The 26,102-nt window shown below is 39.7% G+C and overlaps 1 protein-coding gene across 1 annotated transcript in view; it reads left to right on the top strand.

Moving 5' to 3' along the window:
* LOC124760357 (collagen alpha chain CG42342-like) overlaps positions 1–26,102 on the top strand; it is a 641,799-nt gene that overhangs the window by 245,478 nt on the left and 370,219 nt on the right. Inside the window, exon 14 of the mRNA XM_047249099.1 lies at positions 20,922–20,966. Within this exon, the coding sequence (XP_047105055.1) occupies positions 20,922–20,966 (45 nt within the window). The remainder of the gene's footprint in view (positions 1–20,921; positions 20,967–26,102) is intronic.

Raw genomic sequence — 26,102 nt, 5'->3', positions numbered from 1 at the left:
CCTTGAACGTATTGGCTGCACTGCTTGATCAACTCCCTAAACCTTTCCTACTTTTAGGAGATTTTATTGTGCATAACCCCTGTGAAAATGTACTGTCACAACTCAACCCTTGGAGGATGCCAGAGGCAATTAAAGAGCTTCAGTGAGCTCTACAGCAACATAAGCGGCACCATTCCATAGAGCACCTATTAGCCTTTAAGTGGCTCAGTACCCACGTTCCCAGCTTACAACCCAACGAAAACAGGAGTGTTGGGAGAGGTACATATTGACCATTGGATGCCATACATCACTTTCCAAAGTTTGGATGAAGATAAGATGTCTTTTTGGGTACCAGACCCCAACAAGTGTCCCTGGCTTTAACATCAATGGTGTGTTATCTACCGATGCAAACGTGATTGCTGACTACTTTGCTGAGAACTATGGTCAAGCCTGTGCATCGGAGAACTACCCCACAGCCTTTCACACCCTCAAATGTCAGATGGAAAGGAAAGTTCTCCTTTTCACTACATGCCACAGTGAACCCTATAATGCCCCATTTGCAGAGTGGGAGCTCCTCAGCACCCTTCCACATTGCCCTGACACAACTCCTGGGTCGGACTGGATCCACAATCAGATGATTAAACATCTCTTGTCTGACTACAAGCCACATCTCTTCATCACCTTCTACCAGATCTGGTGTGATGGTGTCTTTTCATCACAATGGCGGGAGAGCACCATCATTCTGGTGCTCAAACCTGGTCAAAACTCACTTGATGTGGATGGCTACCAGCCCATCAGCCTCACCAACTTTCTTTGTAAGCTGCTGGAACATATGGTATGTCAGCAGTTGGGTTGGGTAGTGGAGTCACGTGGCCTACTGGCTCCATGTCAGGACAGCTTCCGCCACAGTCGCTCTACCACTGATAATATTGTGTCCCTCGAGTGTCCCATCCGAACAGCCTTTTCTAGATGCCAACATCTGGTTGCCATCTTTGTGGTCTTACATAAAGCATATGACATGACCTCGCGACATTGTACCCTTGCCACATTGTATGAGTGGGGTCTCTGGGGCCTGCTCTCGATTTTTATCCAAAACTTTCAGTCATTTCATACTTTCTGTGTCCAAGTTGGTGTCTCCCATAGTTCCCCCCATATTCAGGAGAATGACATTCTGCAGGTCTCCGTATTGGGTGTCTCTATTTTTAGTGGTTATTAATGGTCTTGTAGCATCTGTAGGGCCATTGGTCTCACCTTCTCTGTATGTGGATGACTTCTGCATTTCTTACTGCTCCTCCAGGACTGGTGCTGCTGAGCAGGGCCTACAGGGAGCCATTCACAAGGCTCCATATTGAGTGTGTGTCTATTTTTAGTGGCTATTAATGGTCTAGCAGCAGCTGTAGGGCTGTCGGTCTCACCTTCTCTGTATGCGGATGACTTCTGCATTTCTCACTGCTCCTCCAGGACTGGTGTTGCTGAGCAGCACCTACAGGGAGCCATCCACAAGTTGCAGTCATGGCCTCTAGCCCATGGCTTCCAGTTTTCAGCCGCAAAGTCATGTGTCGTGCATTTCTTTCGGTGTCACACCATTCATCCAGAACCAGAATGGCAATCCACTCACTGTAGTGGAGACATATCAATTCTTAGGACTGGTTTTCAATGCCCAGTTGACTTGGCTACCTTGCCTTCATCAGCTTATGCAGAAGTGATGACAGCACCTCAATGCCCTCCGCTGCCTGAGCAACACCAACTGGGGTGCAGATCGCTCTACACTGCCGCAGCTCTACGGAGTCATTTCTCAATCCTGTCTTGGCTATGGGAGTCTGGTTTATGGTTTGGTGGCACCCTCAGCATTGCGTTTACTTGACCCTGTGCACCACTGTGGCATTTGCCTTATAACATGAGCTTTTAGAAAGGGTCCGGTGACCAGTGTCCTGGTGGAGGCTCGAGTCCCTCCATTGAAGTTTAGGCATGCACAGCTGCTCACCAGTTACATTGCACACATTCATAGTTCTCCTGTGCATCCAAAATTACCATCTCCTTTTCCCAGCCACAGTGGTTCCTCTCCCACATTGGCGGCCTAGGTCAGGGCCTATGATTGTGGTTCGCATGTTGTCCCTTCTGTCTGAACTGGAGTCCTTGCCTTTACCACCTTTACTTGAGGTCCATTCATGTACATCTCCATGGTGTACACCTAGGCTGCAGATTCTTCTCAAACTTTCGCATTTCACTAAGGACTCCGTTAACCCTGCCACTCTCCGCTATCACTTCCTCTTGATTCTCGACATGTACCAGGGCCATGAAATGGTTTACGCCAACAGCTCAATGGCTGATGGTCACATAGGCTTTGCATATGTTCATGGAGGACATATTGAACAGCACTCCTTGCCATATGGCTGCAGTGTTTTCACTGCGGAGCTGGCAGCCATACGTCGTGCTCTTGAGCACGTCCACTCATGCCCTAGTGAGTCATTTCTCCTGGGTACTGACTCCTTGAGCAGCCTACAAGCTATCCACCAGTGCTACCCTCACCATCCTTTGGTAGCGTCTCTTCAGGAGTCCATCTATACCATGGAACCGTCCCGTCATTCAGTGGTGTTTCTGTGAACCCCAGGACACATCAGAATCCCAGGCAATGAACTTGCCAACAGGCTGGGCAGAAACTGCTTCTGGAGATGGGCACCTCTGAAACTGACATGCGTTCTGTCTCATGCCGCAGGGTTTTTTGGCCTTGGGAGATGGAATGGGAGAACAATATGCACAACTAACTGTGTGCCATTAAGGAGACTGCAAATGCGTGGAAGTCTTCCATGCGGTCCTCTTGCAGGGAATCAGTTGTGAATTTTAAAATTTTCCTGGCGAATTGACTGTTCAAACAAATTTTGGGCTTGCAGCCAGTCGTCAGTCAAAACCTTGCACAATATTTCAACTGGGCACGTGCCAGTCATTTTCAGGTGAGCCATCACAGACTGATGAAAACGTCCTCCGTTCCTCAATATATAGTGCACTGTAACTATTCTGCGCATGCGTCAAAAACTTGATAGATGGACCACACAGCCCACCAGCAGTGCCCTTGTTGGTGTTGCTGTTTGCCACAGCCGTCAGCACACTCTTTTGTCTTCAATTAGTGCAAATCATGGAGATGATGGGATTCTATGCACTGTCCGGCTGGTAGCCACTGTCACGGTTCAACAGATTTTCTGCCAGTCATATTTCTGTGGAATCTTTAATAATGCAGTCCTTTTGTGGGCAAGTGCTCATATCACATATGACCTCAGCTGATTTTATCAATAGACTGGGGGCTCTTTGTCTTAGCAGTGTAGACCTTTTAGTAAGTTTTGATGTGGTCTCACTTTTTACAAAAGTTCCTCTTGCAGATTCTTTGACACTAATTAGTAATATGTTTCCTGTTGATATCGCTGCTTTGTTTAGGCATGCTCTTTCCTCAACTTATTTTATGTATAATCAAGAATATTTTGAACAGACTAATGGTGTTACCATGGGTAGCCCCCTGTCTCCCTTGGTGGCCAACCTTTTTATGGAGGATTTTGAGGAGAGAGCACTTGAGTCAGCTGCCCAGAAACCAACAGCTTTTGAAGGTATGCGGATGATACGTTCATAGTGTGACCTTATGGAGAAGACAAATTTGCTGAGTTTCTACATCACCTCAACTCCATTCATAGCAACATCCAGTTCACCATGGAAATAGAGAAAAATGGTTGTTGGCCTTTCATGGATGTCTTGGTTCAAAGGAAGAATGATGGTTCTCTCGGGCATTCAGTGTATCAGAAGCCCACTCATACTGATTTATACCTGCAAGCGTCGAGTTGCCATCACCTGTTGCAAGCCATGAGTGTGCTTGAAACACTTGTTCATAGAGCTCATACTGTCTCAGATCTTGATAGCGTACCTCAAGAACTCACCCATCTATAGACATTATTCAGTGAAAATGTGTATTCCATGTGGCAGATTAATAGGGCACTAACAGTTAAAACTAAGAAGTAGGTAGTTGATAAAGAGGAGAACATGCTGGAACAATCTTTAGCTTTTCTTCCTTTCGTTGACAGCACTTTGTTTAAAATAGCAATAATTCTCTGAAAATTTCAGGGAAAAGTGGTTTTCTGCCCACCATCGGAGATTGCGGATCTTATGGGATCAGTTAAGGACACTCTGTTACTACGAAAAGCCAGAATTTACAAGATAGCATGCCAGTGTGGTATGGCTTACATAGGTCAAACCACATGCACCGTGAAAGAACGCTGCACTGAACATCAATGCTACATGTGCCTTTTGCAGCCAAGCAAGTCTACTATTGCTGAACATTGTATTTCTTCTGGACATTCAATGGAGTATGAGAAAACAATCATTTTGTCCACAGCAACATCTTTCTGGGACTCCATTATTAAAGAATCCATAAAAATACGACTGGAGGAAAATCTGTTGAATGGTGACAGTGGCTACTAGCTGCACAGTGCATGGAATTCCATCATCTTTATGATTTGCTCTAATCGAAGACAAGAGACTGCGCTGACGGCCGCAGCAAACAGCAACACAGAGGGTGACTGAGTTCCGCCATCCCACCAGGGAGGGCACTGCCAGCGGGTAGTGTGGTCCATCTATAGAGTCTTCGACGCATGCGCAGAATAGTTACAGTGTGCTATATATTGCAGAACGGAGGAAGTTTTCGCCAGTCTGCAACAGCTCACCTGAAGGTGACTGGCAGGTGCTGAGTTGAAATATCATGCAAGGTATTGAATGATGACCGGCTGCAAGCCGAAAATTTGTTTGAACAGGGAATCAGTTGCCCTCTGCCGGCTCCACATTGGCCATACGTGGCTAATGCATGGTTACCTCCTCCGTCGCGAGGACCCACCCCTGTGGCTCACAAATGATGGTTATCCACCTCTTGCTGGACTGCCCACTTTTAGCCACTCTGCGGCAGACTTTTAACTTTCCCAGCATCCTACCTTTGGTGTTGGGCGACAATGCCCCAACAGCAGCTTTAGTTTTATGTTTTATTTGTGAGGGTGGGTTTTATCATTTGATCTATGTTTTAGTGCATGTCCTGTGTTCTCCACCCTAGTACTTTTAGGGTTGAGGTATTAATGTGTTGCAGAGTGGCTGGCTTCTCCATTGTATTCTCATGGTCAGTCAGCCAAGGTAATCTGCTCTCTTTGTTTTGATCTCTTTTACATGTCTCTCTGTGGTTTTCTTGTCCCATTGTGTGCTCCTTTCTTCCAGCTGTGTTTTGTATGTCTTGATTACTTTACTCCCATCCTTGTGGAATTATTTTAATTGGAACAAGAGACGGATGACCCAGCAGTTTGGTCTCCCCCCTTCTTTTAAACCAACCAGCCATTTACTACTCTGTGTATTGAGGGACAATGTATGTCTTCTGGGTGGGAGGGCAATTACAGGAATTTTATGAGGGGAAGTACCTGCTTAGTTGGTTATGCACACTCCATCTACCATTGGCCAAGGCTGGAGTAACATGTTGGTCCTAGAATTGAAGCTCCAGCCTAACAATTCTGGGATTAATTTGAGAAGAAAAAAGAGAAGATTGTATTTTATTGTTCATTGATTGTCTGACCTGGAGTCATGAGTTAACTGCAGCGTTCCTGTAGAAACAACTGTTTATCATTAGCAAGTAATGATATTATACTTGAAGATCATTTGCCACATTTACGTTAAGAAAGTCATCACATGCATTTCTGAAGTTTTAGATATTGTGTTAAATCATTTAACCTGCAGTATTTTAAGAAGAAATCCATAAATTTAGCCAATCATGATTGAGATTATTTGAAACAAATAATCATCAGTGTAAGGAACATTACAAATGCCAAAAGTCAACCAAAAATCAGAAATTGCTGTAGTCAACATTTTTAACAACATATCAGAAATTATAATTCATCAGTTGGGGTTACAGGTTCTTCATACAGGAAAAGCACTCAAAAAATATCAGTTATGAACATCCTAAAGTAATTAACACCATACTAAAATTATGTTGGATATACACTTCATATGTATGGCATTAAACCAATAAGCCGAAGGACAGAATGTCTTCCAAGTCTAGTAACTGTGGCCTAATGGCAGCATATGGTTAATCGTGTATTACCAGAGGGAGACCGCACTACAACAGTTGGACTAAAATGTAGTACAAACTGCCTATTGGCTTCTGTCTCGGGTTCTTCGGCCGACGTTCATCTAATGATTTTCTGACGTTTCGCCAGCACGAGTGGCTGGCATTGTCAAAGCTTCACCCTCCACTGCCGGTGGTGAACTGGAGGCGAGCTCGCGGCCGCAGACTACATGTACCTGGTGGTCCGAGGTCTTCTCCACGGTTGTTTCCGGTGTGGTTTCTTTTTCTGGTTCCTTACTTCATCGTGTGTTTGGCTCTGTTACACTTCTAATGTAATTTGTGGAGTACCCATTGCTCCGCAGAACAGTTTCCAGGTGTTGCATTTCTCATTTGAGGTGTTGAGGCTCACATATTCGTCCTGCTCTCATTACGAACGTACTAATCATGCCTCTTTTCTGGCTCGGGTGGTGGTTTGACAGATTGTGCAGGTATCGGTCCGTGTGTGTCAGTTTCCGATACACGCTGTGTCTCAGGTTTTCGCCGTCCCTTGTGATCAGCACATCTAGAAATGGCAGTCTCTTGTCCTTTTCTACTTCCGTCCGTAGAAGAAATGTCGGGTATGGCCTTCCTGCCATACATTCCCAGAGTGACGGACAGAATCGGCCGTATATTGCGCAAACACGGCGTAAAGACGATTTTCAAACCGACAAGGAAGATCAAAGAGTGTCTTAGATCGGTGAAGGAGAAAAGAGACCCACTTGCAATGTCAGGAATATACCATATACCATGCACATGCGGAAAAGTTTATGTCGGAATGACTGGACAATCAATTAACACCAGGGTCAAAGAGCATAAGCGACATTGCAGGTTGGGGCAGGTGGAGAAATCGGCCGTGGCAGAGCAAGCACTGAATGAGACCGACCACGTAATAAAATTCGCCGACATGGAAATTCTGGCTGTAGAGAAGCACTATCACATGTGCTTGTTCAGAGAAGCTGTAGAAATCCAAAAACACGCGAACAGTTTCAACAAGAAAGAGGAAGGCCTTAAGGTAAACAGATCCTGGCTGCCCGTACTGCAGCAAATGACCGTCGCAGGTAGCAAGAGGAGAACCACACCGGAAATGACCACGGAGAAGCCCTCGGACGTTGGCGCGCCAGGTACATGTAGTCTGCGGCCGCGAGCTCGCCTCCAGTTCACCACCGGCAGTGGAGGGTGAAGCTTTGACAATGCCAGCCACTCGTGCTGGCGAAACGTCAGAAAAATCATTAGATGAACGTCGGCCGAAGAATCCAAGACAGAAGCCAATAGGCAGTTTGTCAACAAGTGGCCACGAAAGCCTTAACAATTTTGTAAAATGTAGTACATTTAATTAAAGTAGCTCTGGAAAATTTTTGAAATGAAGTGACAAAAGCTCAACTAAATTCCTTGTTAGAAAACAGTTTATGAGACATTAAGTGTTATATTTGAAAAAAATAAATTCCAAAAGAAGTCATTGAACAGCTAAAATGGTAACACACACAACCAAGTTATATTACTGTTAATAAAAGGCACATACCAGGAAAAATTCCATTGCTAAAGCAATTCATGAGAGGAAATGACCATTTGATGGTAAGAACTGTAGTAGAATTATAAACAAAAAAATGAAGGATTTAAAATGATAAAAAATAAATAAGAGACTATATGTTGAGCAGTAGATTAGTATAAACATAAATGATCCCAAAAAATATAAACACTTTAATACTAAACACTGCAATTGTTTTTACCATGTCCTGAAATGACCATCTACTAATAGAAAATAAGACTTTTCTAAAACTTAAATGAGCATGAGCTTAACTAATTGTTAACATTGGAAGACTTTGTAAGTTTGCTGATCTCTGTCAGTCAGGTTCTTTGGAAATCTCCTTCTCTTGGTGTCCAGTTAATAGTTGCTGGGTACTATGGAAAAATTTTAAATTACTTTTCACAACATCATAAGACTAGGTTTTCAGTTTTATGGTAATATTTTATTTTTACTGTCCATTTCGATGAGGAACAGCTTTTATATTGTAAGCTCACATTTGTTATACTTCAGATCATCAAACTCATGTAGACTGTGATCAATCCAAATTAACAAGTGGCAGTTATGCATGGTTCATACTCAGTATTTGTCCAGTTAAAGCATTACACAAACAACTGAGCTTGACAAAAGCTGTATGGTGACTGAATAAACATTAATCTATGAAAGTACAATCAGAAATGACTGACATGTAACATTAACTAATGAATGTTTGATGTGAACTGTGGCACTGCTTAATTAAAGCTATGTACAGACTGACCACATACTACTAAATTTTCTATATCATAGGTTGGTAAAGACTCACTCTGGCTTTGTGGATGTTCCCTATTTAAAGATTTGTGCAGGACGGTTATCATACACTGAAGTTCCAAAGAAACTGGTATAGGCATGCATGTTCAAATACAGAGATATATAGGCAGGCAGAATACGGCACTGTGGTTGGCAATGCCTATATAAGACAACAAGTGTCTCAGTTGTCAGATTGGTTATAGCTGCTATAGGGGCAGGTTATCAAGATACAACTGAGTGCTACAATTGGCACATGAGCGATGAGACACAGCATCTGTGAGATGGCTATGAAGGGGGATTTTCCCATTTGACCATTTCACAAGTGTACCATGAATATCAGGGATCTGATAAAACATCAAATCTCTAAGATCACTGCAGCCGGAAAAAGATCCTGCAAGTACAGGACCAGAGAATCATTCAATGTGACACAAGTGCAACCCCTCCACAAATTGCTGCAGATTTCAATGCTGGGCCATCAACAAGTGTCAGCATGTAAACCATTCAACATAATATTATCAATAAGGGCTTTCAGAGCCGAAGGCCCACTCATGTACCCTTGATGACTGCACAACACAAAGCTTTATGCCTGGCCTGGGCCCGTCAACACCGAGATTGGATTCTTGATGACTGGAAATATGTTGCCTGGTCAGACAAGACTCATTTCAAAGTGTATAGAGTGGATGGACGTGTACGGATATGGAGACAACTGTATGAATCCAGGGACTCTGCACATCAGCAGGGGACTGTTCAAGCTGGTGGAGGCTCTGAAAAGGTGTGGGGCACATGCAATTGGGACCCCTGATACGTCTAGATATGACTCTGTCAGGTGACACATAAATAAGCATCCTGTCTGATCACCTGCATCCATTCATATCCATTGTGCATTCCAACAGACTTGGTCAATTCCAGCAGGACAATGCAACTCATCTGGAATTGCTACAGAGTGGCTCCAGGGACACTCTTCTGAGTTTAAACACATCTGCTGGCCACCAAACTCCCCAGACATGAGCATTATTGAGCGCATCTGGGGTGCCTTGCAATGTGCTGTTCAGAAGAGATCTCCACCCCCTCGTACTCTTACATATTTATGGACAGCCTTGCGGGATTTATGGTGTCAGTTCCCTCCAGCACTACTTCAGACATTAGTCGAGTCCATGCCATGTCATGTTGTGGCACTTCTGCATGCTTGTGGGGACCCTATACGATATTAGGCAGGTGTACCAGTGTCTTTGGCTCTTCAGTGGAAAATGTTAAAATACAAAGTTATTACTTTTTAAGTAGCAACATAAAAGACAGAGAAGAACAGACTGCACATATTCACTACCCAGACAAGTTATTTTGATTAAAAATTGGTTAATATGCTCAAAATGGTAAAAATGATGGGGTATGTTTCAGGTAGCGAAAGTTTGGGCATGCACTTGTATCCCTGAGATTTAGAAAGTCAACTCCTGCAAAGAATATTCTGGAAACTTACAATTTCTAACTAAAATATTTCATACAGTGACATGTTATTCCAGTAAAATTAGCAATAAATTTTTGGAAGCCGACAAATTAGCACTAAATTACTATGGAACCAAATTTCCAAAATTACCACCACCTAAAATTCAAACATTCTGGAAAATATACATTACTGAACAATATACATTACTGAATAAGTTCAGTTACACTGTTTTCAGAAAAGACATGATGGTCTTTAGAAGCAGCGAATGAAGGTTTTTGGGTAATGTAGTTAGATGTGAAACAAACTATTACTGCTGGGGTCAAATTTCAAAGTTCAAGTGGTTCTAGTGAATCATACATTTTTAACGTTTCTTTAAATAAAATGTTTCTTAATGAACTACTTACAACATTTTTCTTAGCAGCACAGAAATTATACATTTACAATGAAGTTTTCAAAAATATACTTTATATAAGAATTTGATTTGAAAATCTCATGTCCGTATAGTATGTGTACTGCATCTGGAATAGAGAGAGGAAAAATAAGTGATGTATGTGAGGAGTGGTATTACAGCAAGCATAGCTATTTCACCTTGATATCTACATCTACATCTACATCTGCATACATACTCCAAAAGCCACCATGTGGTGCATGGCAGAGGGAACCCTGTACCACTACTAGATGTGAACATTTCCTGTGCAAATAAAGTGAGGACCAAATGACTGTTTATATACCTCTGTATGAGCCCTAATTTCTCATACCTTATCTTCGTCGTCCTAGCATGCAGTGTATGTTGGTGGCAATAGAGTTTTTGGCAGTCAGCTTCAAACACCTGTTCTCTAAATTTTCTCAGTAGTGTTTCTTGAAAAGAACATAGCCTTCGCTCCAGGTATTCCCATTGGAGTTCCCAAAGCATCTCTGTAACACTTACATGTTGTTCGAATCTACTGGCAACAAATCTAGCAGCCCACCTCTCAGTTGCTTTGATGTCTTCCTTCAGTCGCACCTGTACGAATCCAAACACTCAAGCAGTACTTGATAACATGTCACACTAGCACCCTATATGCAGTCTTATTAACAGATAAACCACTCTTTCCTAAAATTCTTACTTGCTGCATATCAACAGACGAGTGTACTTCAGAGCACCTCAAACTACTGCCTAGCCTAAGAAACTCCCATGTGCACTCCACAAGTACTGTGCTATTTGAGTAGCTGCTTCCACTGCAGCTGTGCAAATGTGGGAATGAGGTGACAGACTAAATATTTGTGGGATTTCACCTGGGTTGGTAAGTCCATTTTTCCATACACTATTTCAGTGAGTGATCTAGCCAGCTTTATGGGATCATTTGACTGATGGTCTTATATGTGCACACTGCCTTAACTCCAGTCTGCTCCAAGTCAAAGCAGTGAGCACATGGTATAGTTAAGACCTTGTTGAAAACCATAGTGGTACCTGAGTCAAAAACTGACATTCGACAAGGAGTCAGGATCCAATAATTCCATAAACATTTCAACAACATTTGAAATTCAAGAGAAAATTCTAATCTGAAGAGAACCATAACACCCATCAGAAAAAGGGTAGGGATGCAGCATTGAAAAGAGACAATCTAGTTTGAATGACCAGAAGCCTCGACACTATTTTCAGACTATTAATTAAAGGCATTGTCTGCATATCAGTGGGTGAGAGCTACATACAGGGAATTTTCAGCAATATTAAAAAATGATGCAGTGAACTAAGAGTGGTGTTCTTAGATTCTAGTAGACATTTAAGTTCAAATTATCTGACCTGAGGTGGCTTACATTAGCGATGGTAAAACCACTTGGTTAAAATTGATACTGGTGTTTCAGTTCTGAATAACCAATATTTTTTGGTATGTGTTTGGCCTTGGTTATAACTGGTGTTTGTTTTTTATTTTTTACTAATGACTGCCTAAAAAAACCAGAATATCAAACAGCCATAGCAACAGTGCCATAATTTTTTTGTTTTTAAATGACCTTTTTTGAAAAATTAGTAGTTTTTATCTGTGAAATTCCCATTGCTTTTAAATATTGTGTTGTTATAGAAAATAGGAAAAGCAATCAGTACTGTTTTAATAACATTAGTGACAGAAATGAGCAATAAACACTTGCCATAATAATTGGTACAGCATTGCTGAGACTATAATGTACCTCTTACCATGTGGCATGGCCTATTGGATGGTATGTATGTACATGCAGTGTGGGAGACTTGCCCCACCCTTTCTATATGATAGTTTGACACTGTTGTCATCAGACATTAGTTGTATTACAGTGGGGCAACATCCCTAGTTTGAAAGTATTTTGTGTTCCATGGTGCCAGTGAAGTACAATGCTCCATTTCCCTTAAAAGATTAAGAACTGTAGAAGTCACAACAGACTTGTGAAATTGTATATGGAGAAAACTTATAAGTTAATAATTCATTTGCAGTTTACAATAAAAACTCAACATAGGTGATTTATTGCCTGTATCTTTGTCTGCTTGTAGCCCTTGATAATGAACAAATTAACATGAAAAATAGAGTTCTTCAACCTCAGTTTTCACCGTTCGCCACTGATTAATCCTAATGTCCAAACAATAGTATAGGTCTTAATTGGAGGGGGAAATTTCTGAGAGTGTACACTTGGAGAACAATATTGTGTCGATTACAATATGATTTTTGAGCAGAGATTCAAAAAATTTGAATTAATAGGAGAATACTGGCAATTTTTTGTAGTATTCAGTGATTTACCACTTTTTGTGAAAAGTAGCAGATGGTGAACAGACTAAGTTTTCTTATCTTTTTATTTGCCAATTTAATTTAGTATTGTGACTGTATTTATCCTAAAACTGAGGGAGTCATAATTTTTCAATCTTTGTTCAATTTTTATGTCATTACAGAAATTAACAGGAGTAAAAAATAAAAAAATTGGTTGTTTCAGAAACCAGTTATTTTGAGCAGTTTTAACACTCAGGTTAAACTGGCATTTAAAAGAAAGAAAAAAAACCATATAACTGAAAACTGGAATGATTTAGCTATAATCACCATCCATGGTTTACATCTTGATAAATTATGCTCAAAATCTTTAGTAACATGCTTACAGATAATTGTCTACCTGAGAAGTAGTGATGGGGGTAATAAAACATATGATGCAATAAAAAAGTCTTCGCAAAGTTTTTAACATCAGTTTCATTTTCAGTTTCTCATCTCTAGATTCACAAATGTGTTCTTCCAACCTACAATGTGTATTTGTAACCTGAGTGATTAAGCTGGTTGACTCAAATTGTGTTTCTGAAGTCAAAGTCTCTGTTGTTTCTTTTGTCTCTGAGGCCAGATTTCCTGTTTTCTGGTTTAGTACCATTTTCCACAAAGGCCAGTCCTCCATGTCCACTGTGCTATCTTCTGAAATGTTTGCTATTTATTTTGAACTCAAAATTGTCATCTGTGTTATATACAGTTATCATAATCAATCAGTCACATTGGCATAGTTTGTATACAGTACGATACACTTTCACTGTCTGTCAGCGTGAATTGAACTCACCGAATATGTCTTTGTTTATGTAAGCTAACTCATGGTGTAGACAGCAACTTACCATTCACTGCAGTTTTGCCCAGCTGCCACCACCTGGTTCCGACACACAGATCTCACTGCCTGCTAAGTCAGCTTACAGACAACCCCCCCCCCCCCCCCCACTTCCCCCTTCCTCTCCTCCACCAGAATGCATTGCTTGACATTGGTGATGCCCGGTAGCTACCACCAATAGGCGATGACTTGATTGATGTCGACCCCTCCTAGAATTCTAAATACCTCTTGCAACAGCATTCTGCACTCGCCTGCAAACTCTGTGTCACATGGTCATGGCCTGCAACATTGGCTGTCCCTGCTGGCCTCACCAGGATGTAGTGTTTAATCGTTGACAGCACTCAGTTACCACATCTGCACACTGCATCTTATAATCATTGTTTACTAGTAAAAAATCTCTCTCTCTTCTAGTGAGCTTCATTTCCAGGTTCACACATCAGTGAATCAGTCACCATGTGCAGCACCATTCGCCTCTTTAAATAGGTAACAACACCAGTGTGTGCTATAGTTAAAGTTATGACAACTTTCAATCACATGTGGTAAATACTAAATCTTGAACTTACCAGTCTTTTTTTTCCAGGGGTGTGCAACAGTGAAATTTTGAATTAACTCAAAGAATTATTTTGATTAACTTTCTGCACGTTGGGAAGTTGAGAGAGATGAAAATTCAGTTTTGTGCATCTCAAACATTGATAAAACTCCTTGGATTTCCTCAAATTGCACTAGTTGCCTAATATCTCTTCTGGCAACTCTCAATATATTGATTGGTGCTAAGCTTTAATACTCAATGACTTTTGAAAATTCATCAATGAAATTTGGTCCTCAAATCAATCATCACATGATGGTGACAGACTAAAAAATTCATACACATCTTTATCACATTCCAACATGTCAATATTTTTGATTGAGAAACACATAAACTTTCACAGTTATTGATGTAAATTTTCACATCAGGAGGGCAAGAGCAGCCAGCTCATGGTCACTGGTGGCAGAGTTAGGGAATATGCTACCGACTGCAAGTTGTGGTGCCTTTCCTCTACATGAACCAGAATAGAAACAGAATATTGAGTATACAATTCATACATTTTTTGTTACAACAAGAATATTTAACACTAATGCCATTCAGTATAGTTCACCATATCAGTATGATATTGACTCACCTAACAACAGAGGGGTAGGACATGGTGTAACTGTCAGGACCTTCTCGTCACACCACATCCACCACTCCCAGAACAAATGGCACTACCGTGCTATTGCTGCTGGTGCAGCAGATTCATGACCATGTGGCAAGGATGAGATGGCCACCTGTGTCCCACCACAGTGAACATCCAGTCTTCAAGCTCCACCCAGTTACTGTGCAGGCTCCTCTACAACACCCTAATACTGGGTCGCACCAAGTACTATGACATGATGATGACACTATAGACATCTTGCAAAATGGGAAAAAAAAGCATCTGGATGTCCATTGAAAGAGTGAAGCCAGCATAGATCTTACCATCACCAATGCTCGACAATCCTTCTTTGGTTGAGGAGGGCTGAGTTTCAAAGAGCCTACACACAAACTGTGAAGTCCACATCAAGACGCAAGAGCACCATGGAACAGCTGGTCATGCTTTGCACTCACATCAACACACCAACTGGCCTTCCATATAAGAGCCAGATTAAAAATCAAATTCAAGTATCCCTACATCCCAGTTGCTCTGCACTTTAGGAAGGGGGGCGGGGGGGGGGGGTGTTGGGTATAGTGGATTTTGGAGAAAGACTTTTATCCTTGCTGCTTTAGATGAGTGTGTGGGCGTAAATGGTGATACTCATGATTGCTGACAATGTGCAGTTGACATGGACAAGATGGCATGCAATAAATATTTGGCATGATCATATGCTCATGATGCTTCTGTAATTGCTGGAGCTTGTTATCTTGTTGTGTCCATTTTGCTGTCATCTCTCAGTGTCAGAAGTTCTAAAACGGCAATCTCTTGTTGCAGCTATTGGATCTCATCACCAATGTATTGTAAAAAGCCCTTTTCACCTCCCATGTTCAACAACTGTAATGCAAAGGCTGTTATTGTGCATTAAACTGTCTCTGTTTTTGAGGTCATCAGTTATGTAAGACAGAAATGAAACCTACATATGTATCACAACATTGCTTTTTCTGGATCACAGTCAGAGGTAACAGTTCCATATCAGCTTACTCCAAAAGCTGCTACACTGGCAAGGAATGAACTGGCATTTCACTGGTCAGTTTTTCATTCCCACAGATCCCTTCATGAAGAAGAATCTCAATGGCTGTGTCATGATTCAAGAAAATTTGTATGATCAAATAGTAAAGTAACACCAGATATATTGAAGACCATAATTTTTGAACATTTGCATTCCCTGCATTTTGTATATTTGTGTTCGAATGACTTCCTTCCACTTTAATGAACTGGGTTGATGACATAAATAGAGACTGAATAGAATTTGTAGTTCTGTTTATGAGAATCTGTTTCCACCTAATTTTTTACCCTCTTTGGGGAAGGATCATGGAAAATAAATCTTGTGAAATATGGTGGACAGTCAAAAAGTTCCCTGGATTTCATTATAACTATTTATTACCAAAATATAGGTACACATTTACTTTAAAAACAGGATTCTTCAGCACACACACACACACACACACACACACACACACACACACACACACACACACACACACACGCGTTTTCAATCACTCCTGCCATTGCTGGAAACAACAATAAAAACTCCTTTTTTTGTATCCTGTGAAGTTCATTCGTAGTGTTAGTGGAAAAATGAAACTTTGAGGATCTTTTTGATATTGGCTTAAAGCCAGAAATCTGTCAGTGCTAAATCCCTTGAGTAGGGAGGATGGTAGAGGAGTGGAATATTTGTTTCTGTGAGCCACATCCCCACAATAAGTGATGTGTGGGAGCACTGTTGTGATGCAGCATCCATCCTCCTTGCAGTATGTTTTCTTCAGATTGCCTCCCTCAGTGGTTTCAAAACCTGCATGTAGAAAGGGCCATTAACAGTAGATGATACAAATTCACAATGCACCTCACCTTCATTGTCAAAAACAATTTTTGGTTGATTCTGGAGCAGATTTTTCTGTATTGCCAGCAACAGTATCAGATCACAAGAATGTTTAGAAATAGCAAATCTATACTTCAAATAGGTCCATAATATATACATGTAGTGACTGACTATGCAATATGAAAGAATCCATCAAAGAAGATTTCCATTGCCGTTTGTTCTTCCAGATGTTTGCCATCCAATTATTGGTGCTGATTTCTTGGTCTGTTGCTCATTGTTGGTCATTATGGTCTGTTGCTCATTGTTGGTCATTATGGTCTGTTGCTCATTGTTAAGCAAAAAAAGTTACTCAATTGAGAAACTTAAGCCACTGATGTAGACTGTACTGACATAATTACTGACAGTTTAGTGTTTTATATTGACTCAAAGCAAGTATCAATACTTTCTGAAGAGATGTCTTAATGTTCTCACAAAGAAACATAATTACGGTGTTACTGAAATTAACGTGCAATGCACTATCACAACAGGACATCCAGTTCATGCACAAGCCATATGCCTGTCGACAGAAAAATTAGCACAAGCAATACTTGAATTTCAGGAGATGATGCCTTGATATTTGTTGTCCTCAAAGCTACCAGGATAGTCCTCTCCATCTTGTTCCAAAGAAAGATGGAACTTGGTGTCCCTGTGGAGATTATAAAGCTTTAAATGCTCTCACATTGCCAGACCATGATCAAATACCACATTTACAAGATTTCATCTGCCGACAATCTAAGAGAAAGATATCTCAGAAACTGGTCTTACTACCGTATTCCTTTTTGCCAGATGTGCTTGAAACAACCGTTATCAGACCATTTGGACTTCAAATTTTTGAAGATGGCAGCTGATCTACGCAATGCAGAGCAAACATTCCATTGATATACTTGTAGCATTTTGAATGATTTACCTTTTATGTATTCCTATTTAGATGATATTCTCATTGGTTCAGCATGAGATGGAGAACATATATTGCATCTGCAACAACTTCTTGAATAACTGAATAACCTTAAAATTAATGTTTGAAAATGGATTTTTGGAAAGAAAGAGGTATCATTCTAGAGTAATCATGTGTCACATTAAGGGATTTCACCATTAGAAGGAAAAGCAAAAATAATTAAGGACTTCCCTCATCCTAAAACAGTGGTAGAACTACGCTTTTTTTTTTTTAGGACAGATGAGTTTCTGCAGACATATGTTAGCGCATACTACAGAAATCCATAAGCTCTGTTTAAAAGGTGCAGGAACACCAGAAGGAAGGATAATCACCCTATTAAATTGACTGATGAAGCAGACAAATTGATCAAGAAGTTAAAAGAAGAATTAGCTAATGCAACTTAGCTCACTTATCTCTGAACAGATATTTCCTTAATTTTGATGTGTCAGACTGTCTTATGGGTGCTTCTTTACTCCAATTGCAACACCTGAACTTTTGTGTTATTCTCCTGGTCTCTCACTGACACATAATGTAGTACCTATAATCATGAATTAGTGGCAGGCTCTTTTGCAGTCAAATACTTTTGTTATATTATGGAAGGGAGAGAATTAACAACATTCACAGAACACGAACAATTAACATTTGCCTTTAATAAGTGCCCATAAAAAGCAACACCCAGGCAACTACACCATGTGGAATTTCTCATTCAGCTCTCCACAAATATTTGATACCTTCATGGAGGAAAGAACATTCTTTGTGGTACACATTCCGGAGTGACAGACATCATTTTGCCAACCAGTATTTCATTTCAAAAATTGCAAAAGCATGAAGCAGTGACTCAGAACTCATCAAAGTGAAGAATTCAGACAATATTGTTGCCTAGTTGATTAAAGGTACTTTGTGATAATTTTACAAGTAAACTCAAACCATACATTTCTCCATTCCTCTGTCAAGAAGTCATCCATACATTACATGACTTGGCTTAACCTGGCATCAAGGGTACAGAAGACTTGATTCAGGAAGACTTCTTGGTCCTCATTGAAACAAGATGTAAACCTATGAGCAAAGCAGGTGTTCACTGCCAATGAGCAAAGCTTTCAGAACGTACAACCAAAGCTTGTGGAACTTTCTGTGAAGCTGTATATTTGATCTACCTTGCTCTCAGGGTGTCACCTCTCATTTCATAATGACGGACAGGTTTACACATTGGCCAGAGGAAGTTCCATTGAAGAACATCTCTGCAGAAAGTGTAGCCAGGACTCTCTTATTATCATGGACCACATGATTTGGAGTCCCAAAACTGGTCACCACCAACTGAGGACAACAAGTTTGAGTGTCAACTGTTGACTCACCTCTCAGTGACCCAAGGTACACACCACATCAAGACCACTGCCTACCATCCAGTGCCAAACTGCAGAGTTGGATCATGGCATAGCACCATCAAAACATCATTGAGAGCCCAACTTCCAGATGACTGGATTGGCAACTTACAAACAGTTTTAGTTGGTCTCTGTGTTTGTGTGTGCATTTTCATGTGATGGCTGTATTCTTCAAAGTGTGTTTTATTTGTGTCAGTGATACATGACAGGTTTTGGGGTCAGATGTACCGTATTTACTCGAATCTAAGCTGCACTTTTTTCCGGTTTTTGTAATCCAAAAAAACTGCCTGTGGCTTAGAATCGAGTGCAAAGTAAGCGGAAGTTCTGAAAAATGTTGGTAGGTGTCGCCACAACTAACTTCTGCCGTCGAATATATGTAGCGCTACACAGGCATGCTTTGCAGTCACAAAGATAAATACTGGCGCCAAAACCTCTGCGTCAGTAAAAAAAATAAAAAAAAAGGTGGAAGACGAGCTTTTTTTCTCCGCCCAGAGTTTCAACCACTTCATTTTCATACATTATCCAATGAAGTAAATACAAATTCCATATTGTTCATCTTCGAATGTAGCAACATTTCAATGTACTACAAAAATCCGGCTGGCAAGACTGTTTGGGATGTTTGTCAATATGGCCAACTCTACGTTCTGAATTTTTTCCTACCTGTGAGAAGAGAGGGTTGCTAATAGGAACTTTTATGAATTGTGAATCACATGCAGTATTCTCTTCACCATATGAATATAAACATTTTTGCTGTATTCTTTCATGTTTGCTGTTATCTCATCAAATTCCTGTCTGCCTAATAAACTACGAAACTAGAGTGCTACAACAGCAAACGCGGAAGAATATACATATCATATTATGTTTATATTCGTATTAATCTTATGCATAATAGTGATACAGTCAGAATTGAAGCACGGCTATTGACTAGATTTTTAAAACTAAGATGACTAATTTCTGTGCAGAATATAATGTACTAAAGAGGTGTCTGCAAAGATTTTCAAATGGAGAAAAATTTTAGCCAAACTCTTGTTCACAACATCTTCTATCATACGCAGCCTATTATTTGGTTCTTGTTGATCATTATCAAAGAAAGCAGCAGTGTAAGTAACAACAAATAGCAGTCTCTTGCCATTGTTTTGATAATGACATGATTCCTCTCTATCTTTTTTTTTTTTTTTTTTTTTTTAAAAATTGTAAGCGGCGGTAGCGCGCACAAAAGCAAGCCATGCCGCATCGGCAACAAGCCGTAACCACTCATCATCAGAATGCAACAAACAATGCTTGATACAGTACAGTAATACATTTTCAGCTTAGAGTGACGTAAACACCTATAACAAAGAGAACGGCACTTATCAGATCAAAGAAAAATAAGCAATCAATTCAAACCAGACGAAGGACATGGAAAAGGAAGGGTACCCGTATAAATACAGACAGAGCACCTGACGCATAGCAAATGCTACCTGATAAAGCTTAACTGCTAAGCTTAGGACTTGAACCAAACTACTGTAGCTGTATCATCATTTATTCGACCTAAATTGTGTCTCATATTACGATGGACCAACTTTGTTTCGATTTGGAGGTGTGGCCTAAAACTTTTCTCTCCGCTTGAATTTTGAGTCTCAAACTTCAGGTATGGCTTAGATTTGGGAAAATTTTTTTCCTTGATTTCGAGTCTCATTTTTCAGGTGTGACTTAGATTCGAGTGCAGCTTAGATTCGAGTAAATATGGTATGTTAGTTCTGTTTTTAACATTTACATGTGTTTCCTAAGTCTTAAATGTTTATGAATAATTTTTTACCAATCTTTGTTCGTATCATCTGTCTGCCCATTTAATTTCTTTGATTAAACACATGTTTAAATGTAAGCAGTACTAAATGTCTCCTCTCTTTTAATTTGTTATTTGCTTTAAAAACCAAACCATTGCTCATCTTTATTTTTAAGCTATCATGGTGATGTAATGAGTTAATTAGACTGATACTGTATGTGAGAGCTCCAAGATATTGAAGCTATTTTAATTCTACAAATGAGACATAGGAGAAACACCAGATAGTTAGTAAAACTATACCTATGGACATCTGTGAATGCAAGCAAACTTTGACCTGAAGTTTTCTGATTTGTAGGGCTACCCTGGACAGAAAGGTGAAAAGGGTGACAAGGGAGAATCGGTAAGTAAATAAATTGTGTACAATAAATCCACTTGAAAAACTGTCCAAATATGGTCTAACACCATGGCTGTGACTATACTAAAAATAGTTTTTTGATGTTTATTACATCACACTTGAGAGTATATTGATAATCTTGATTAGATTTATGACATTCTTTTCAAAAATCTCTTAAATTTTGAAAGTGGTTTTAATGCAATGTATAATTTCACTGGAAATTTATTCCCAGTTATGAGGCTTTTATTGCATTTATTTTGGTCATAGAAAGTGTTTCATAATACATTCTTAATTAATGAGTTCAGCTCATTTATGAAATTTATTTAGTTTTACATGTACCCTCCTCACAGAAACTTTATAATATTGATCGGTGTAGTGTGTACAGAAACCAGGAAAGTACATATTTAGATTTATTGTGTATGTGTGTTCTGATTTTTCTTTATGAAATAATATAATTTCTGATGAGAAAAATTTCATTGTAAGATGTTATGCCTTCTCTGTACAGTTAATATAGTGAAAAGGAGATTAATGTAATTCTAATTGAAATATTTATAGTATTTCATGAGAAAACTTGTGGTTTCCACAATAAATATGTATTTATCTTTTGATGGTAAATATGCAATAGCCATGTTATAATGATCAACTTACTTTAATATGTACTGCTTTTCTTTGTAATATCATTGGTCAGACAGTTTTCTTTCTGCTGACATGTGGGGCTTACTGTCAGACTGTTTCAAAAATTTGATTTATGGATTCAGTCCCAGTGAACTGACTGAGGTTTGATAGTGTGGTATTAGTAACACATAAGAAGGCAAGTACAGTGGGGCATAAAACTAACAATGGTGAAATAGGAACTACAAAAATATAGAGGACCTCTATTTGATGGCACAAATCCAGCAAATGGAAATTTAGAACTGAAACTCTCTTTTATGTGCATAAGGATTGAGTTTTATTGAAAATCCTTACAAAGAAAGATGACAGCATGCACAGATAAAGGCTCGGCTGGGAGTATGCCAAGGAACTTCCTATGACATGTGGAAATTGTGAACTAAATTTTTCAGTGGAAAATGCTAATCAACTTTCAACAGGTAATGAATTGTTAACAATTAAGTTTAATGCTAATTTTAATAATCTCCTAAATCAGTTTTTGAAGCTTATAACAATTAAGAAGCTGATATTGTTTGCAATTTGTTGTTAACAGTGTTTCAGAATATGAAGTTTTTGTTAAGGCTTAGAAGACTAAATGAAGTGAGCAATTAAAACTTAGTTTTATAAATGGCAGACTGTTAGAAGAGGAAATAAAACACAATCATTCTAGAAACAGAAAGACATTACTAAATATTTTTTGAAGACATTGTTGGAGAATGTCAGCAGTCACAATATAATATTTGAAATTAATTATAAAACAGTCTTGATCACATGGCATGTTTATTAAAAGGTGACCAGTTTTGATCATCATATGATTACCTTCAGATCTTCAATCATATTGATGGGCAATGGCTGTGCATAGACCAGGAACTGCTGAATGACGATACTCAACTGCAGTTGGTTCAGCAGTTCCTGCTCCATGCACAGCCATTTCCATCAATATGGTTGAATGTCTGAAGATGATCATGTGATGATTGAAACAGTCAGCATTTAATAAACATAGCTTTTCATAAACATGGCTTTTCTAATTAATTTCGGAAAGGTTAGTAAATGAAGTGTCATCATTTACAGCACTTATTTTGTAACAAATGTTGAGAAAGCACAAAGGAAAAAGTACATTAAAAGGTATGTTTGATGGAAAAAACAAATTGTGACCTAAATACATTTAAAAATATAATAAAAACAACATAGATTGCATAAAATATTTTATTTATGGCCAGTTTCGAACAGTGGCTAATAATCCTCAGACCATTGCTAAGTGGCATAATATGAAAGTTATTAGAGGATAAATAAAGATAAACACAACAGTAAGAGACTATAACAATGACATAAGTGAAAGGACAGATACCTTTTCTGACTGCTGGGGTTGGTGGCATGTAGCAATAACAGCTCCAGGCTGGTGTGAAGAGCAGCTGTTGCATGACATGGAGTTGCCACTGCATGAGTGGTGAGAAGTCTGCCCACCATGATAGCCAGTGGCTGTCAAATATGAATAAAATTAATCATATTTGATGGCCCCTGGCTATCGCTAATATAATGCTGGAGGCAGTGGACGGAGCTCTAGCTGTTTATACCACAGCAACTGCATGTCATGCAGCAGATGCTTTTCACAGCTTAGAGCAGTTACAATTGAGTTGACAGACGTTGATGCCTGAGAATTGCAGTTGGCTACGTGCATTTGATTGTGGTTCTATATCAACCAATAAAGTTATATGATTTTGTAAATGTCTCAGTTTTGTTACAGCTCTGCAGACAGCTACTGTTTTCACATGCAGCTGAAAGCTGGCAGAAAAGCTGCAACCTGTCAGCAATCTTCTTACAATGTCTCACCTATAGTGCTCCATGCCACCAATTCCAGCAGTCAGAAAGGGTATCTCTTCCTTTGCTTCTATTGTAGTTATATGGTATTTTTACTGTTGTGTTTATTTTCATGTGTCCTCTAACAACTTTCATGTTACTCCCTTTACAGAATTTGTGATGGCCTGAGGATGATCAGCCACTGATTAAAACTGGTCACCATTTTTTAAAATAAAATATTTTATGTGGTCTAGACTATTTTTATTGAATTCTTAATTGTTTATGATAGCTGATGTTTCCTGATCTAAATATATTTGACAGTGATACAGAAAACCAACTGCACGGTTAAATGATGATGGCATCCTCTTGTATAAAATAATGAAAGAGGAAGCCGCCTGGTAGAATTTTGCACAGAGCATAACTTAATCATAGCTAACACTTAGCTCAAGAATCATAAAGGAAGGCTGTATACATGGAAGAGGCCTGGAGATACTGAAAGGTTTCAGATAGATTATATAATGGAAAGATAGAGATTTTTGGAACCAGGTTTTAAATTGTAAGACATTTCCAGGGGCAGACTTGGACTCTGACCACAATCTATTGGTTATGAACTGTAGATTAAAACTGAAGAAACTACCAAAAGGGGGGAATTTCAGGAGATGGGATATGGATAAACTGACAGAACCAGAGATTGAAGAGAGTTTCAGGAATAGCATTAGGGAACAATTGATAAGAATGGGGGAAGAAATACAGTAGAAGAAGAATGGGTAGCTTTGAGAGATGAAATAGTGAAGGCAGCAGAGGATCAAGTAGGTAAAAAGACGAGGGCTAATAGAAATCCTTGGGTAACAGAAGAAATATTGAATTTAATTGATAAAAGGAGAAAATATAAAAATGCTGTAAATGAAGCAGGCAAAAAGGAATAAAAATGTCTCAAAAATGAGATCAACAGGAAGTGCAAAATGGCTAAGGAGGGATGGCTAGAAGACAAATGTAAGGATGTAGAGGCACATATCAGTAGGGGTAAGATAGATACTGCATGTTGTTGTTGTTGTGGTCTTCAGTCTTGAGACAGGTTTGATGCAGCTCTCCATATTACTCTATCCTATGCAAGCTTCTTCATCTCCCAGTACGTACTGCAGATACTGCAAACAGGAAAATTAAAGAGACCTTTGGAGAAAAGAGAACCACTTGTATGAATATCAAGAGCTCAGATGGAAACCCAGTTCTAAGCAAAGAAGGGGAAGCAGAAAGGTGGAAGTAGTATATAGAGGGACTATACAAGGGCGATGTTCTTGAGGACAATATTATGGAAATGGAAGAGGATGTAGGTGAAGATGAAATGGGAGATATGATACTGCTTGAAGAGTTTGACAGAACACTGAAAGATCTAAGTCGAAGCAAGGCCCCGGGAGTAGACAACATTCCATTAGAACTACTGATAGCCTTTGGAGAGCCAGCCCTGACAAAACGCTACCATCTGGTGAGCAAGATGTATGAGACAGGTGGAATACCCTCAGACTTCAAGAAGAACATAATAATTTCAATCCCAAAGAAAGCAGATGTTGACAGATGTGAAAATTACTGAACTATCAGTTTAATAAGCCACAGCTGCAAAATACTAACACGAATTCTTTACAGAAGAATGGAAAAATTGGTAGAAGCCGACGTAGGGGAAGATCAGTTTTGATTCCATAGAAATGTTGGAACACGTGAGGCAATACTGACCCTACAACTTATCATAGAAAATAGATTAAGGAAAGGCAAACCTACATTTCTAGCATTTGTAGACTTAGAGAAAGCTTTTGACAATGTTGACTGGAATACTCTTTCAAATTCTGAAGGTGGCAGGGGTAAAAAATGGGGAGTGATAGGCTATTTACAATTTGTACAGAAACCAGATGGCAGTTATATGAGTCGAGGGACATCAAAGGGAAGCAGTGGTTGGGAAGGGAGTGAGACAGGGTTGTAGCCTCTCCCCAAAGTTATTCAATCTCTATATTGAGCAAGCAGTGAAGAAAACAAAAGAAAAATTCAGAGTAGGAATTAAAATCCATGGAGAAGTAATAAAAACTTTGAGATTCTCCGATGATATTTAATTCTGTCAGAGACAGCAAAGGACCTGGAAGAGCAGCTGAACAGAATAGACAGTGTCTTGAAAGGAGGATATAAGATGAACATCAACAAAAGCAAAACGGGGATAATGGAATGTAGTCAGATTAAATAGGGTGATGCTGAGGGTATTAGATTAGGAAATGAGATGCTTAAAGTAGTAAATGAGTTTTGCTATTTGGGGAGAAAAATAACTGATGATGGTCAAAGTATAGAGGATATAAAATGTGGACTGGAAATGGCAAGGAAAGCGTTTCTGAAGAAGAGAAATTTGTTAACATCGAGTATAGATTTAAGTGTCAGGAAGTCTTTTCTGAAAGTATTTGCATGGAGTGTAGCCATGTATGGAAGTGAAACGTGGATGATAAATACACTCCTGGAAATGGAAAAAAGAACACATTGACACCGGTGTGTCAGACCCACCATACTTGCTCCAGACACTGCGAGAGGGCTGTACAAGCAATGATCACACGCACGGCACAGCGGACACACCAGGAACCGCGGTGTCGGCCGTCGAATGGCGCTAGCTGCGCAGCATTTGTGCACCGCCGCCGTCAGTGTCAGCCAGTTTGCCGTGGCATACGG

The sequence above is a fragment of the Schistocerca piceifrons genome, chromosome 1 (assembly GCF_021461385.2).
Source record: "Schistocerca piceifrons isolate TAMUIC-IGC-003096 chromosome 1, iqSchPice1.1, whole genome shotgun sequence".
NCBI classification, from domain to species: domain Eukaryota; kingdom Metazoa; phylum Arthropoda; class Insecta; order Orthoptera; family Acrididae; genus Schistocerca; species Schistocerca piceifrons.
Note: the sequence above shows the minus strand (reverse complement) of the source record. Positions and strands in the feature narration are given on the sequence as shown.